We start from the raw sequence: 15,949 nt of genomic DNA, 5'->3' as shown, positions 1-15,949 counted from the left end.
AGATATATAATAAATAAGTTATGGAAACTATCTTTAGAAATTGTTATTTCTCTGCGCATGAGATAATTCACATGAAAGTACTTTGTGAGCAGCAATGATCTTTAAATGTTGTTATTATTTTGAAAATTATTTTCTTACTAAAAATGTCTTCATCTTTTCCTGAACACGCTTGGATCTAATTTGCAGGCTATCCCTGTTATTCACAGACTGCAGTTGATCGACGATGCCTTCTCCTTGTCTAAGTGAGTACATGTTCTTCATTCATGGTTTAGAGTGGACCTGAAGAAATTTGTAAACATCATAACCTCATCACTGTAAGGATGGTTCTTTAGTATATACAGACCCTAACTTTTTAGATTAGGATCAAATTCTGTAGTTATAGTGGAATTTTATAATATATGAGTTGCTGAAATATGCAACAACGTAGATGAATCTTGAGGACATTATGCTAAGTGAAATAAGGCAGTCATAAAAAGACAAGTACTGTGTGATTCCACTTATATGAGGTACTGAAAGTAGTCCAAATCATAAAGACAGAAAGTAGAATGATGGTTGCCAAGGAGCTGGAGGGGAAGGAGCAATGAAGAGAGATTGTTTAATAGGTATAGAGTTTCAGTTTTAAAAGATGGAAAGAGTTATGGAAATGGACAGTGATGATGGTCACACAACATTATGAATATATTTAATACCACTGAGCAGTACATCTAAAAATGGTTACTATGGGGGGTCCACCCTGTGGACAAGTGTTAAGTTTGTGTGTTCTGCTTTGGCGGCCTGAGATTCACCAGTTCAGATCCTGGGCACGGGCCTAGCACTGCTCATCAGGCCATGCTGAGGCGGTGTCCTACATAGAAGCACTAGAAGGACCTACAACTAGGATATACAACTATGTACTGGGGGGGCTTTGGGAAGGAAAAAAAAAAGAGCAAGATTGGCAACAGATGTTAGCTCAGGGCCAGTCTTCCTCACCAAAAAAAAAGAGGTTAAAATGGTAAATTTTGTGTTTTGTGTATTTTGCCACAATAAAAAAAAATTGAAAAAAGCCAATTCAAAAAAGTCATATCAGGAAGAGCAATAACATCTACTGCTATTAGAAATGAAAGCCAAAAAAACAGTGTTTTTTACAACAACTTGAGAAGAAGGAATATATTCTTTCTCAAGTCAAAACTTGGCTGTCAGTTATATCAAAGTCCAATATATTTTCAGTCAAATTTACTTTGGTATAATAAGATTTAAACTGATTATGGAGAATTTTTTAAAGGATCATAAAAGAACAATAAAGATGATTCACTGTCTTAAAACAAAGCCCTTGAAGGAAAACTTTTAAAAGGATGCAGTAGAGGAGATATGAACAGAAAAAGATAATGGGGTTTCAATATTTATAGAATTATTTTTAATAGTATAGGAATCATTATTTTTAAAATCTTAATCAAGAATAAAACTTAAGTAAAATACAAGTGATTAGGCTTTTTAAAATCTGTTAAATATTAAAATGGATAAATTTAGGAAGATTGTAGAGGATGTATTCATATTTTTCTATACTGTTGGAAGTCAAGGAGATAAAGTAGCTGACGTATCAAAAAAGAAAGAGTTGCTGGAAATAAATAGACTATCAATTAAGTTTTTTTTTTTTTTGAGGAAGATCATCCCTGAGCTAACATCTGCTGCCAATCCTCCTCTTTTTGCTGAGGAAGACTGGCCCTGAGCTAACATCCATGCCCATCTTCCTCTACTTTATATGTGGGACGCCTGCCACAGCATGGCTTGCCAAGTGGTGCCATGTCCACACCCGGGATCCAAACCAGCAAACCCTGGGTGCCAAAGTGGAACGTGCACACTTAACCACTGTGCCACTGGGCTGGCCCCTCAATTAAGATTTTGAAGTGATTTTTGTTACTCAAGGGTGATGGCTGTAGGTATAATTTTAATGAGGCTGTAATTTAGTATATTACAGAATTATTGATTTTATCTATATTGGATTTACTCAATATAAGCTATACTTCTAAATATTTAACCAGGTAAATTAATATATGTTCAGAATTTAAATTTTCAGACAATAAAATTAAGGGGTATACATAATAAGTTATCCAGTGTGCTCTCTCTTTCTTGGGCCTGTCATATTTCTTGAATGAATGTCTGCTTATGTTATCCTTCATTCTCCACTACTTTTTCCCTCTGTGACCTGCGGCACATTTCTTTGCCTCCTACTTTGCTGAAACTCCTCTCTAAGGTTAACATGACTCTGATATTGTTGACCACATCCTCCTGGAAACTTCTTTTTTTGGCTTCCTGAAACTCCAACGTGCAAACCTGGTTCTCCTAATATATCTGACTTCTTCCTGCTTCTGTGAGCATCCTTAAGACCAATCATGGTTATGTTATTTTCTGCTGTCTTTCCTTTGGATAACTCATGTATTCTTATGGTTTCAGTGATCATTTTATTACATACATGTGCAGTGCCCAGCAGATATAAGTTCCTCAACAAATGTTTGTGGAAGGATATGTTGATGACTTCTAAGTCAACATCTCTCCTTGTCTCCTGTCTTCTGTTCATCCTGTGGTCATTTAAATTCAGTACCTTAAACACTGAACGTTATTTCTGTCTCTAAATCGCTCCTGCTATCAATTTCTCCCTCTCTGTCAAAAGTGCTACTATTCTTCCCATCACCCAAACTTGAAACATCAGAGATATCCTTGACTTCCTCCTCTCTCCATCTCCCAAATAGTCACCATGTCTTATCTATTCATTCTTGGGAATGTCTTTTGGATTCTCACCTTGCTTACTACCTTCACTGCTTGCATACAAAACCAAGCTTTCATCATCCTTTGCCTGGCCTATGGCATTAGCTTCCAGCCTCATTCCTTTGAATTCCATTCTGTCTTCTTTAGCACAAGGCAATGGAATTATAAGGCATCAATTTCATGATGTTACTTCAGTTGTTTAAAAACCTTCCCACCAAATGTAAACTCTTCATCCCGATATTCAAGGCTCTCCACAGATTTGATCCCCCTCATCTATTGGGCCCCACCTCTTGCTATGCACAAAAGAAACCCCCTGCCTCGGTGAGCTTGATCTGCCTATCACACTAATTCCCACTTTATCTTCTTTGTTCCAAGCTGCCTTCCCCTTTCTCTCTACCCATTTCAATCCTACCCATCCTTCATTGCCCTTCTCAAGTTTCTCCTCTAGGAGGCCTTCCCTGACTTTTTCATCACGTGCACATGTTTTCCTTCTTTGCTACTTTATTGTATTCTTTGCCTTTTCTAGGACCTTTCATTAACAGATTCTTATACGTAAGTTTCAACTCCTCACTGAAGTAATGAGCTCCTCAATGGTAGGCAGGAGTAACATCCTATGTACTAGTTTGTGTTCTTATTAGTGGTCAGCAAAGTATTAGATAAAGAATGACTTTTAATTAATATTTGTTGCATGGAAATTATACTCTCATAAGAATCATACTAAATGCACCAATACTCTATTGCTTGATAATCAGTCTAAGGTTTGGCCTGGATTTTCTATAGCCTCCAAAAATTTGGGCACTTGAACACACCAAACTGAAATGGAGGGTCTGTCAACATTGCTTGGATTCCATCTTAGAGAGAACTTTACCCTCTAGCTTCCTGATTTCACATACCTTATTGAAGTCAGGCACTGAAGCAGGGAACGAATATGGAAAGTATGCAAATTATTTAGCAAGTAAAAGTTTTTTGAGTGTACTTTTTTAAAAACCAAACAGAAACAATTATATCGAGATCGAAACAGCACTTGATTTAACCAAGTACCTTGCTGAAGAAGATGAAATCATAGTGTGGCATGCAGTTTTGTTGAATCTGGTGACCAGGGATCTTATTTCCAATGTGAACAACTATGATATATACCCATTATTAAAGGTAATTGCATTCTTTGTTGTGTGGTTTTGAAAAAAATCTTCTCTTCCTCTTTCCATGTTCTAGACAAGCATCTGTGAGACAGGTCTTTCCCAGAGTAATAGTCTATTGGTTCTGTATATATTCATTCTCTTCACAATGGCTGATTATTGTTGGAAGAAAATACCTTAGTCATAGACCTGTCTAGGAGATGAGTGTGAGTGAAGTTTGGAAAGGTACTTAATTTGTGGCAAAGTGACACTGTGTCCTGAGAAACCAGAAGTGGATGGAAATGGTATGCTTTTTTTCTTATAGAAGAAGATAGTATCTATTAGCAACTGGTTCCTTAAAAGATTGTTAGTCAAACAGCATGACTTTTAACAACTCTATATTTATAATTGAAATACTCTGATTTACAGGACCAGCACTTAAGTCCAGAGAGATATGTTCCAGAAAAAGTAAAAGTTTTGAAGCTGCTTTTGAAAGAAAGAAGAGACAAGGGGAAATTAGAATTAATGAATGAAGAAATGACATGCCATCATGTCATTATAAAAGGGGAAAATAACATAAATAACACAATATAAAAGGGGAAAAGTTCCATTATTAGATCTTAAACAGTGGTCATAAAACAGATGGCACAGGAGAATTGAAAGCAGAAGCTCATGAGCAACCCTTCAGAGAGCTGGGGGCCGCAGACAAACCGGCAAGTAGGTTAGGCAAGGATTCCAAGTGAGTTTCTGGGGCAGCCTGTAGGCAAGATCACAAATACCTTGGGTTCCATATTTTCTTTTATCTGGCGTCCTATGTGCTAATGGGCACTTACTTGAATATGGGGATGATGCCCAATAAAAGAGGCGTTTAATGTTTGTGGGGTCAGGGTGGCTTGTTGATAATATCTGATGACTGGTTCTGAGTAAAGTCAAAACTAATGTTTGTTTTTAAGAAGAATTTCTATGAATTGCATCTGGTTTATTCTTAGGAATGTACTGGTACATGTATAACTTTCATAATCTTATTATTTACCAACTGATAGCTAAATTGAAGAAACTTTATTTCAGAGTTGGGGCTTAAATTTGTCAAAGGCATAAGTCAATTCTCCTTATTTTCTTGGAGGTAGATATACTAAGATGGAAGTTTTAATGTAGAAGGTTTAATAGTTTTATATTTTTCCCTTTTTTTCTCTATTTTGAAGAAAACTGGAAATGTTTGCAGTGATAGTGAATGATAATAATAGCTAATATTTACTGAATTCTTCCTGTATGCCACGCGGTGTGCTTGTATACTTTATATTTTACAAATTACTTAGTATAAGGAAACTGAATCCAGAAAGGTTAAAAAATAAACCAGTTACACATTTAGTAACAAAGATCATTTCTGAAGAAATATCTGTCAGTTCTCTATTAATGTCTTTTCAGGCAAAGAGAAATACAGTGAAAAATTCAGTGTTGTGAACCAGAACTAACAGTATATTTTCTTTATTGTTTATAGAAGTATTTATTAAAGAGACTTATGTCAATATGGAATACTTATTCGACTATAATTCGTGAAAATGTGGCAACATTGCAAGATGACTATTTAGCTCTGTAAGTATTTTTTGAGCAACGATAATTGAATAAAATGATTCATATGAATAGATAGGCTTCCAGATTCATAAAATAAGATCTGAATACCTCTGATTCGCTGAGAGATTTTGTATGCTACCTGAGAACAGTAGCTTTGGGATCGGTGAGCTACACATATCCTAATGAGAAATAATAGTTTGAGATCTTAATTTACCTGCAAAGCACATACATGTACATACAGGAATTTATAGCTCTACATTCTCAAATCTTAGGCTACTGGTTGAAATTATAAGTTTGTCCTACTGTTGTTAAAAGGTTGTATTAAGCAAAGCCAGCTATACCAATGAATTGAAGGGCATGCGAAGGCCATGGGGAAAACGTCTCTGTATATTATTGGTGACAGCAATTCTACCATTATGCAAATATCACGAGGGAGATTGAGAGTGAAATATATCAGTCATTTGTGTATGAGCATGAGTAAGTTCTGCAAATGATTTTCACATCATTGGTTTGGTGAGGGGAATAAGTATGTTGTCGTGATGGCCTGGGAAGGGGGTGAAAGGCAAGACAGGGCTGTGGTACCACTGGCCTCCCTATGACCCAAGGTTTGTTTGTTTAGGCTGGACTTGTAGATTTAGGGAGGGAACTTGTGACCAACAATGAATGTTACAGGGATTATATTTACAGCTCTAGTCAACATCAAGCTAAAATAATTAGACCAAGCAAGAAATACCAAATCTACAAAATGTGATTATACTCTCTGAAGAGTATCCTGAGAAGAGATAAATTTTAGTGCTAGGGCGTGACTGGATGGACAAAATGTCGAACAGACAAGTAGATGGAAGGCGGAGGATAGAAAGTGGTTAGGCAAGTTGTGTGAATGAATAGGAAGGCAAAAGCGTACTCAATCAGGCAGCACATACGCTAACCAGCCATATCCTTGGCTCTCCTAAAATGAATTGAAATGACCTGCTTTTTTGTAGCATCCTGGGGCCAGTTCTTCTCTTCAGAGCAACCTTGGGGAGTTGGACTGTACTTCCAGAGCACTTCATCTTGCTGCAGCCAACTTGGGATGGGTGGGGAGAGGGAGTGTGTATGTAAAGGATGCCCAGAACTGTCTCTCAGAGGGCCTCCACCCTTGGACATTCCACTTCTGCTTATCAGGAGGTCAAGGCAGGCTGGGTTGAAACTGGAGGGTGGAGCAATGGAGATTTGGCTCTTGCATTTTCTGGAAACTTATGGACAGTTTCAATTCTTTTACCTCTCACTCCAAACTCAGAGAGTGTAGGGAGACACACCTCAAGGCACTGCTTATCTGGATTTATTATCTGGATTCTTCACTGTATCCTTTTGAATTTATTTTGTTTGGAACCATAATGAGTACCCCTGCCCAGCTATAAAAACCTCTTTTTTTTTCTGGACATGATTATAATAGCCAGGAGGAGCAGAGGAAGGAACAGAAGCTCAAGCAATGAAGGCGTGTTGTCGAAGAAGAGAAATAAACCATCCTTCTTGTTTTCATGTATGGAAGAAGAACTTTATTTATTTTTTTCAAGATTTTATTTTTTCCTTTTTCTCCCCAAAGCCCCCCAGTACATAGTTGTATATTCTTCGTTGTGGGTCCTTCTAGTTGTGGCATGTGGGACGCTGCCTCAGCGTGGTTTGATGAGCAGTGCCATGTCCGCGCCCAGGATTCGAACCAATGAAACACTGGGCCGCCTGCAGCGGAGCGCGCAAACTTAACCACTCGGCCACGGGGCCAGCCCCAGAAGAACTTTATTTTTAAGTGTATTAGATCAGATACTCTAAAGTCATTTTTTTAATCCATAAGGCAATTATTATAAAACCGAGGAAAAATAAATTGATAACAGATATGGCGTGCATGTACACCCATGTGTGTTTGAGAGAGATGAAGGATGGCAGTAATTTATTTCTAACCTTCAAAAAATACCAATTTTGGGGCTGGCCCCGTGGCCGAGTGGTTAAGTTCGCGCCCTCTGCTCAGGCGGCTCAGTGTTTCGTTGGTTCGAATCCTGGGCGCGGACATGGCACTGCTCATCAAACCACGCTGAGGCAGCGTCCTACATACCACAACTAGAAGGACCCACAACGAAGAATATACAACTATGTACTGGGGGGCTTTGGGGAGAAAAAGAAAAAAAATAAAATCTTTAAAAAAAAAAAAAATACCAATCTTAGAGCTTATTTGATGCCCGAGATCCTCTCAGCAAATATTTGTCTGAATCTTAAATACGTTTGCCATCTACAAAAGCTGCTTTTTTAACAAAACTGATGTTATTGGAAGGATGTTTTAAAATACCTTTTCTTTTATGAAACACGTATTCTTGGAGGCAGAAAAAATAAATGTAGTAATGCAAGATATAATGTTTCTCTTTGACTTTATCTTCAAGAATGTCACTGGAAGAACTCTTTAGATCTGCGTGTTGGCTGGGTCTTGAAGACTGTCTTCAACTGTCAAGAGAGCTCTTCAGAAACTGGGTGACCCATCCAGAGAATGAGTAAGAGTAACATTGTAATTGCCCTTGTTTTTGCCCTGTTTCAGCACCAAAAATTTCTCTACCTTTTTGCTGCTCTCGCTCTGGGAGTGACCCTTTCATTTTCACTTGGTTAATCTCTCTCTCCTGCTATTTTTTTTCAAACACCCTTTTAAAAAAACAATTGTGTAATGTAGGTCTGTGCATAACAACAGATTAGAATTAATACACTGAATTGTCAATCAGGACCTCTCGTGGCCAGTGCTTTCCCTAATAAGCACTTATGTCTATTTTGAGTCTTATTTATGTTGTGCTTTATGCTTGTTTTTTATTGTTATATATATATATGTGCTTCAGAGCATCTCTTTCTCTGAGTTTGCAGTCTCACTGAGAGCTGAGACTAAGACTCTGTCATTTGGTGTTACTGTATTACCTTTAATATATCACCTCAGATGACAGATGGACTTTTAGGAAATGCTATAATAAGATTTGAGACCAAACTGAATTATCAACGTACACTGTTCTATTCTAACTTACTTCTCCTTTAAAACTTCTTAGTTTCTAAACTAATTTGATGATCTCTTCTGATGATATTAATGCAAATGGCAGTTCCCACAATTGCTTGTCTATTTTTTATCTTCGTATCTGAGATCTCAAACATTTTTTCTAGATTTATACTTCTAAATATATGACAACCTAGGTAAACATATAGCTTAAGTACTATGAGAAATATCATTGCATGTTATACCTTACAGAATACCTTATCCGATTAGAAATGTGATTTTATGTTATGGCATTGCCTTGGGAAATGAAAAAGAATGGGACTTTTTGCTAAGTATCTACAATAACAAAACAAAAGAAGAAGAAAGGATGCAACTTGCTTATGCAATGGGCTGCAGTAAAGATCCATGGATACTTAACAGGTAATTATTGTCAACTTACATTGAAAGTTCCTGGTGAAGGAATGCAATTAATGAACCAAAGGGAGAAAAATAAAAATGAGCTAATGTAAGAATTAATACTATACATATTTGTGCATCAGCAGCTTAGAATCATACGGAATTTTAATTCCATTTATTTAAATTAACTCTTTCTATTGGATAATTTCTACATATTCATTTTCTGCAAATGCACTTTTGCAGATATATGGAGTATGCCATTGCTACGTCTCCGTTCACCTTCAATGAGACAAATATAATCCAAGTTGTGGCGGAATCTGAAGTTGGCCGGTACATCGCAAAGGACTTTTTAGTCAACAATTGGCAAGCTGTGAGTGAAAGGTAGGAAGGAAATGTGAGACGTCTTCTTTCATTTAGGTCATTGGTTTGGTGCTAGTAGCTCAGCTTTAGTCTGGCTAGGTCACAAAAGTCCTTTGCATTGACTAGAAAAGTGATAATTTTTCCTGCATTTAGTCTCACCACAAACTGATTGTGTTCTAAAAGAGAAGAACATTTATCCTCAGTTTTGGCTGTCTGTATGTGAATGGATTTGCATGGGATACTTATCTACCTCAGTTTCCTCATTGTGCCCACCAAGAATCTTGTCTTCAATTTTTTAGTATGTGTGTACATCACTCATTCATTTATTTTGTGAAATACATCACTATGTCTTTAAGAAACAACAACGCTCATTACTAACATCAGCCTGGATGCGGCTTATGTCTTTTATGTGTCATATTCCCTTTATACATCTGGGTTCCATATTTTTTAACTTTTTATGTTTCTTGCCTTTTAAAATTAAATCTGCTTACTTCTTAGCTCCTCTGTTGGATAAAACATACATTGACATGGAAAAATCAGACAGCATGTCCTTGGTGGTTGCTCTTTCTAGAACATTACCTAACCACACATTCTTCAAAGCCTAGAATAATATGTCCTACAAGTATTCACATAGAGTTAGCAAATACAAAGTAGCCAACAGTTTAGGTCCTTACACCTGTAAAATTGGAAGATACTTCCTGTAAATGAGTTTATCCCTTTAGAACAGAAAGTATGTTTAGAATATCAATGTTTAAGAATGTGAATATCATTCTTTTATAGGGAAAAATAATGGAATCTTTTTCTTTTCTAGACATTTATTGAATACCTTTAAAACAACATTTATTGAATATCTTTAAAACAACAAAAAATGTGTTTTTAAATCAGAAATTAAAAACATGTAGATAAAAGTTCATTGATACAGTATTGTTTTTTTTCTGGCTCATCAGTGGAACACATAGCTTACTTACATATTGAGAAAATTGTCCTTATCTCTTGTTTTAAATTGTCTGTCATTCTAGGTTCATTGCTTCAGAGGGCCTTATGAATTCCTTAAATTTCCTGGGATCCCTAAGACCTTGAGGGTAAATGGTGTCTTCCATTTTTGCTTAAGTCATTAAAAAGAATTCCCTCTTTCCTAGATCCTACCTCCCACTGGGAATTTTGGAGTTGGGATATAGTAAATCAGAATTATTTACACAGGTCTCCTTGTTCTTTGAGGTTTCAGAGATTCTAATCTTACAGGGTTGTAGTTTCTGCTCTCTTCTTGGAGCTTGTAACGACAGCTCTGTCCCCAAGCAGATGAGCCTAAGCATAAACCAGACACTTCCTAATGTAGCAGAGCTTCGGAATCACCTGGAGTGGCTATAAACCTTAAGACACCCAAGCCCCCTTTAAAATCAGAATCTGCCTGAATAGGGAGGGAAATCTGTACCTTTCGCTAGCTCCCCAGGTGACTCCAGTATAGTTTAACAGAGCCAGTTGACGCTGGATTTAAAAATTATCTAAGGCTGTGCTGCTCAACATAATAGCCACTAGCTAACATGTGGATATTTACATTTAAATTTAAATTAAATTAAATTAAAATTCAGTTTCTCAGTTGCACTAAACCCATTTTAAGTGCTCCATGTGGCCAGTAGCTACCATATTGGACAGCTCAGCTAGAGAAAATTTCCATCATTGCAGAGAGTCCGACTGGACAGCACTGCTCTAAGGGGTAAACCAGCCCCTCAATTCACTTTTTCCTCTCTTCTTTTACCATACACAGAACACGTGCCAATAAGCCCCCAAAATGGCTTTCAGCAACCATGGGTAAGATTCCTCTTAATTAAGTGACTCTAAACGTGTTTTAAGTTTCATTCCTCGGAAGAACTTTTTTCTGCATTTAGAGAACAGGAACATGTTAGCAACTCTCTGAAAAGCCCACTGTCTAGCAATTTATTCAAATGATCTACAAAACTGTATTAAATAAGAGTATAGAAGGGATTCCTTTTTTAAAAAACTCTAAATGAGTGTTACGATTATCTCCAAGAAGTACCTAGTATTATAAATGCATGAACTTATAACTATGGCTTGAATATTTTTATCTTTTATCCACAGAATTCTATGCTCATAAAATAAATGCCTATTCTATTTATGGTAAATTCAGTTCACTCCTCTTGCACATTCTGCTACAAAAAGTCTTTTGGACTCAAATTTGCTTTCTTCATCTAATATTTTTATTTTTCGGGTTCAATTTATATTCACCAGTCCCGCTGAATTTTGCAAATCATTTTGTTCAAATAGGTAATCATTATTTATAGATTGTTAGAAGGAAATAAATATTAAGATTAAGAATTAAAATGTTACATACACTAAAAAATGGCACAGGAATGCTCACTTAATTCTTTATACATCAGAATATTGAATTATTACTTATTAAACAGTTACATTTGACATGAATATTTGCATGTCACCAGTCCTCATGTGATGATAAAGATAGTATCAAAGTGTAAGTAAACAAATGCTTATGACAAATTAAATTTTACATTAATTATGTGGAAAGGGTTTATTCTGAATTTGCTAAGATGTGGCTGATCACTGTCAAGTTAGCACTGAAATTAGTGTTTCTCCAATATGTTCCACTGAATGTTATTCATCGAAGCTGTTGACAAGCCTTCTTTACCAAGGGACACAATAACCCAATTAGTTTGGAAACTGTTTTAACCTCCACTTTTGCAAATTCACAGTATGTGTTAGCATCGTAAAGGCTCTAAGAAGTCCTGTAGAAGGAAATCTAGAGTTTTCCGTACACCTTGCCCAGCATCTTATAGCTGTAATCCTGTTATGTACCATAGATGGTAATGTAAACAGAGTATCATTTTCCCAGTAGATCAGTTGTTCTGGGAGAAACACGGATGAGAAACTAAATTCTCCAACCCTCTCATCTGGAACTGTAACTAGAACATCTATTTATTGTTTGCCTATTAGTTAACATTTAGGCCTTAGTTTCCTCTCTATAAAATGAAAGACATTGTATTTGATCAATTCTAAGGTTCCTTCCAGTAATAAAAAGTTTTGGTTTTTCTATGCCAAGGCACAGTTAGTTCAAGCTGTTGTTGGGGATATAAAGTGATTGGGACGTGATGTCTGATCAATGCTGGAGAGGGATTTGGGGATTGAAAGGGATTTGAACAGTCAGAGTTGGAAAAAGTCATCTACATGGAAGGCCTGAGAGGCTGCCTTGGGTCTGGTCACAGTAGCAGGCTGGAGCTGAGGACGCTGGAAAGGAGGAGAGAGGGGTGGTCAAGAGTTAGAGTTGAGTACACCGCCAATAGCAGTTCAGGAACATCTGGTCCCCTCATCCAGGCCCAGAATTCTCCTCAGGAAGCCTAATCTGAAAATACATTTTCGAATATGTGATTGAGTGAAACAACTTTGGCTTGGTCCTGCCCCTCACTCCCATGTGCAAGGCACTGCACTGGTTGCTGTGGAATAATCAGTTCATTCTTGGGCCAAAGATGATCTTTTGAGTACTGATCCCAATGAGGGAAACTCTGCAGGCCATAAAGACATCTTTCAGGTTACGGAAAAATCAGTATGTACATACAGTTATGGATAGATCCTGTGAAAGAATGTGTGAAAAGAGATGAAGCAATAGGATTTTTTCTGACTTTTTATTGTATCTTGTAGAAAGGGTATTTGTGCTCTTATCAGCCTTGTTAAGTTGCTTCTGGCTCTCTCAAAACAACATAGCCTTCACAGCCTATAGGGAAAACCCTAGTTTTGGGGTTTTTTTGTTTTTTGGTGAGGCCCTGAACTAACATCTGTTGGCAATCTTCCTCTTTTTGCTTGAGGAAGATTGTTCCTGAGCTGACGTCTGTGCCAATCTTCCTCTATTTTGTATGTGGGATGCTGCCATAGCATGACTTGATGAGAGGTGCGTAGGTCCGCAGCGAGATCCGAACCTGCAGACCCTGGGCCACTGAAGCGGAGAGTGTAAACCTAACCACTATGCAACCACGCCAGCCCCAGGAAAACCCTAGTTTTATCTGAATATAGAAGACAAGGTATAATCACTTTCAAACTCAGCTGGTCCAAAATGAGTCTTACCGTCTTCTTGATTTCTTCTCCAAATACTGTTATATTGGCTAAACTCTCTTAAGCTTGAAAACTTGCACTCATTTTCGCTTCCACTCTGCTGTATTTCATGATGGGGAACACAGAGTTGAAAGGGCTAAACAGGAGCACAAGGGAACTAAGAGAGCTGAGAAGGTATCGGAGGGGTGTGCCCAAGCACTGGAGGGCCCATTCCCGCCAACTGTCAATGGACAAGGCTGGATGCCTTGGTGTCCCCATGTTGCCTAATGGCCATGCTTATCACAGGAAGTCAGACATGGCATAAGAAGGGCTAGGAGGGGAGGGGAAATGGGAGAAAGGAGAGAGACAGAAGGCAAGCTAAACTAGAGTACCAAAATCACTGTGCCCACACCGGCATCGAATGTTACCAATTTTTTAAGAGGGTAACTCTCCTGACACAAATTGGCTCTTGTCTTTATATTAATTAGAATGCATGTGAATACTGGTAGGATAAATTATTTGTAATGTATATGTTTTGTTCAGTAATGCTTCAGAGTGTTCTCTCTCAACAAGAGTGACAAGTCCTCTCTGTCTCACAAACATCTCCTCTTGAAGCTTGCAAGAGCGGGGGGAATGAAGTGTGCTGGCTGCTCTGATAGGTGCTTCAGCATCCATTATCTCATTTAATCTCCAGAAAAGGCTTCTAACTGTGTGTTAGTCCCCATTTTTACCATTTATAAGTTGCCCAAGGTAACTTCAAACCCCACTCTGCCTCTTGGGGTAAACTTTCTCCTGTGTCTGGTTGAAAATCACATAGTTAGCAGCCTAGGTAGCTTTCTACTTTTTATTTTAAGGTTGGAATTCAATTTCTTTGCAAATTTTGCCAAACATTTTGAGTCATCTCACAGGCTTTTTATATCTGGCCAACAAAAATCGGAGGAGTAAGAAACATTTCCTCTTTCCTCATAGAAACAGGCTTGCTTGCCTGGATTACATGTAGACTGTCTCTTGTCCTCCGCTCTGCTCAAGTAGACATGACTTAAGTTACAGCTGGAAACTTAAGAACAAAAGTCCTGTTTCCTCTCATCTCTGTATGTTATGCCAAGGTTAACTCTTACAATTTTTAATTTCAAGTATACGTTTTTAAAGTAAATCAATTGTTTATTACCTATCAAGGCAGTTCAACCATTTCTTATTCGGTCCCTTATTTTATTTTCAGTCCCTGAACTCTATTTTAATTTTTCTTTCTTTTTTAATGCATCCAAAAGTCTTTACTTTTTTAACTACAGCAACGCTTTGGGCAGGTATGTATCTGCTGTTTCTTTGTAGCAATGTTTCATGGCTTTTCTTAGATGATTCTTGTTGGGTATTCAAGGACACTAACCTAAAGGGGAAGTGTCGATTACCATGTTCGTTTGAGGGACCATAAGCAGAGCCAGGTTCCTAGCCTTCAGTGATTGCCAACATTTTGAGAATCTCAGAAGATAAGGATTTTCTCTTTAAAAAGCATATACAAGTACAAAATTTTACATAAACTTTCAGGGTATTTTAGTCAGAGTTTCTGAAATTGATCTCATATTAACTGTTGTTTTTTAAGGAGCATAATTTGCATATTTACTTTCTTATAAATTTTCTTAATTTGAGGTATGTGACATCTGTTCTAACCACCTCATTTAAAGTGATAAAAACAGTTGTTATTTTTTTGAGAGCCTTTTACATTTAAATAAAACTTTAAAAACTCTGTATTATACAAATCAGTATTTAACTATAAATATTTCTTTAGTGCTAATATAATAGATTTTCTATTAAAAGATGAAGCTAAACTAGTTCATATATGTTTTTGCTTAGATCTGGGAGACAGGAATTATTAGGGGCTGCACACTTAGCATTGATCTGCTATATAAAATATAGCTTTATCTTGCAAAACATTTTCCACTCCTGATTAACATCTTGTTGCTTTGTAGGTATGGAGCACAATCGTTGGTTACTCTCATAGATATAATAGGGAGAACCATAAGTACGGATTCACAGATCGTGGAGGTAAGTACTTTAGATATTGTGAATTATAATGGTAATTTGGAAGCCCCGTTTTATGTAATTTGGAGTTGCTAAGTTTAAAAATAATATGCTTATCTGAATGATTATATTCTGTGCTCCCATTGGTGCTATTATCACTGTGCAGAAAATGTTTTTAGTTATATCTTGCTTCTGAAATAGAGACCATCCTTGTTTACAGAGGACTGGACTTTATTCCTTCTTGCCTGAGGGAAAGAATAGTAGTAGACTCTGGCCTGGGCTGCCTGCCCCAGGCTGGTCTTCCCTCCGTCCATCGTCCACATTGCTCCCAGCTGCCACCCTGCTCCCAAAGCTTTGGTAGCTCATCGTAGTTTTTAGAAGAAACTTTAAAATCTTTTCATTCTCATGTGAGGCTCTTCGTAATCTGCCCCTGCCTTGCTCTTTAGCCTCATTTTTACCCATCTCACCACCGAGTGTCAGAGAACAAGAGACACAGACACCCCCAAACACTTTTCCTCTAGTTGTACTATGCCGCTTACAGATTTTCTTAAATTATCATGCTGTGTCACATTTCCCAGGTTTCGGAAACACTCTACCTTCTGCTGGCGTGCCCTCCCCATGCCTGTCCTTTGCTGAGTAATTCCTAATCGTCCTTTATGACTTTGTTTCTAGGAATTTTTTAATTAACTGATTT

General features: G+C 37.4%; 1 protein-coding gene across 3 annotated transcripts in view; it reads left to right on the top strand.

Annotated features, from left to right (window-relative positions):
• The window catches only part of LVRN (laeverin), a 78,031-nt gene that overhangs the window by 56,975 nt on the left and 5,107 nt on the right, over positions 1-15,949 (top strand). Inside the window, exons 13-21 of one of the 3 annotated variants that reach the window (XM_070569516.1) lie at positions 187-242; positions 3,738-3,891; positions 5,356-5,450; positions 7,841-7,948; positions 8,680-8,847; positions 9,067-9,204; positions 10,203-10,265; positions 10,949-10,992; positions 15,204-15,279. In XM_070569516.1, coding sequence (XP_070425617.1) covers positions 187-242; positions 3,738-3,891; positions 5,356-5,450; positions 7,841-7,948; positions 8,680-8,847; positions 9,067-9,204; positions 10,203-10,263 — 780 coding nt within the window. In that variant the 3' untranslated portion in view covers positions 10,264-10,265; positions 10,949-10,992; positions 15,204-15,279. Of the gene's footprint in view, positions 1-186; positions 243-3,737; positions 3,892-5,355; positions 5,451-7,840; positions 7,949-8,679; positions 8,848-9,066; positions 9,205-10,202; positions 10,363-10,948; positions 10,993-15,203; positions 15,280-15,949 lie in introns of those variants that run through there. The other 2 variants (XM_008507190.2, XM_070569517.1) reach the window with 2 other exon arrangements.

The sequence above is a fragment of the Equus przewalskii genome, chromosome 13 (genome assembly GCF_037783145.1).
Source record: "Equus przewalskii isolate Varuska chromosome 13, EquPr2, whole genome shotgun sequence".
Lineage (NCBI taxonomy): Eukaryota > Metazoa > Chordata > Mammalia > Perissodactyla > Equidae > Equus > Equus przewalskii.
Note: the sequence above shows the minus strand (reverse complement) of the source record. Positions and strands in the feature narration are given on the sequence as shown.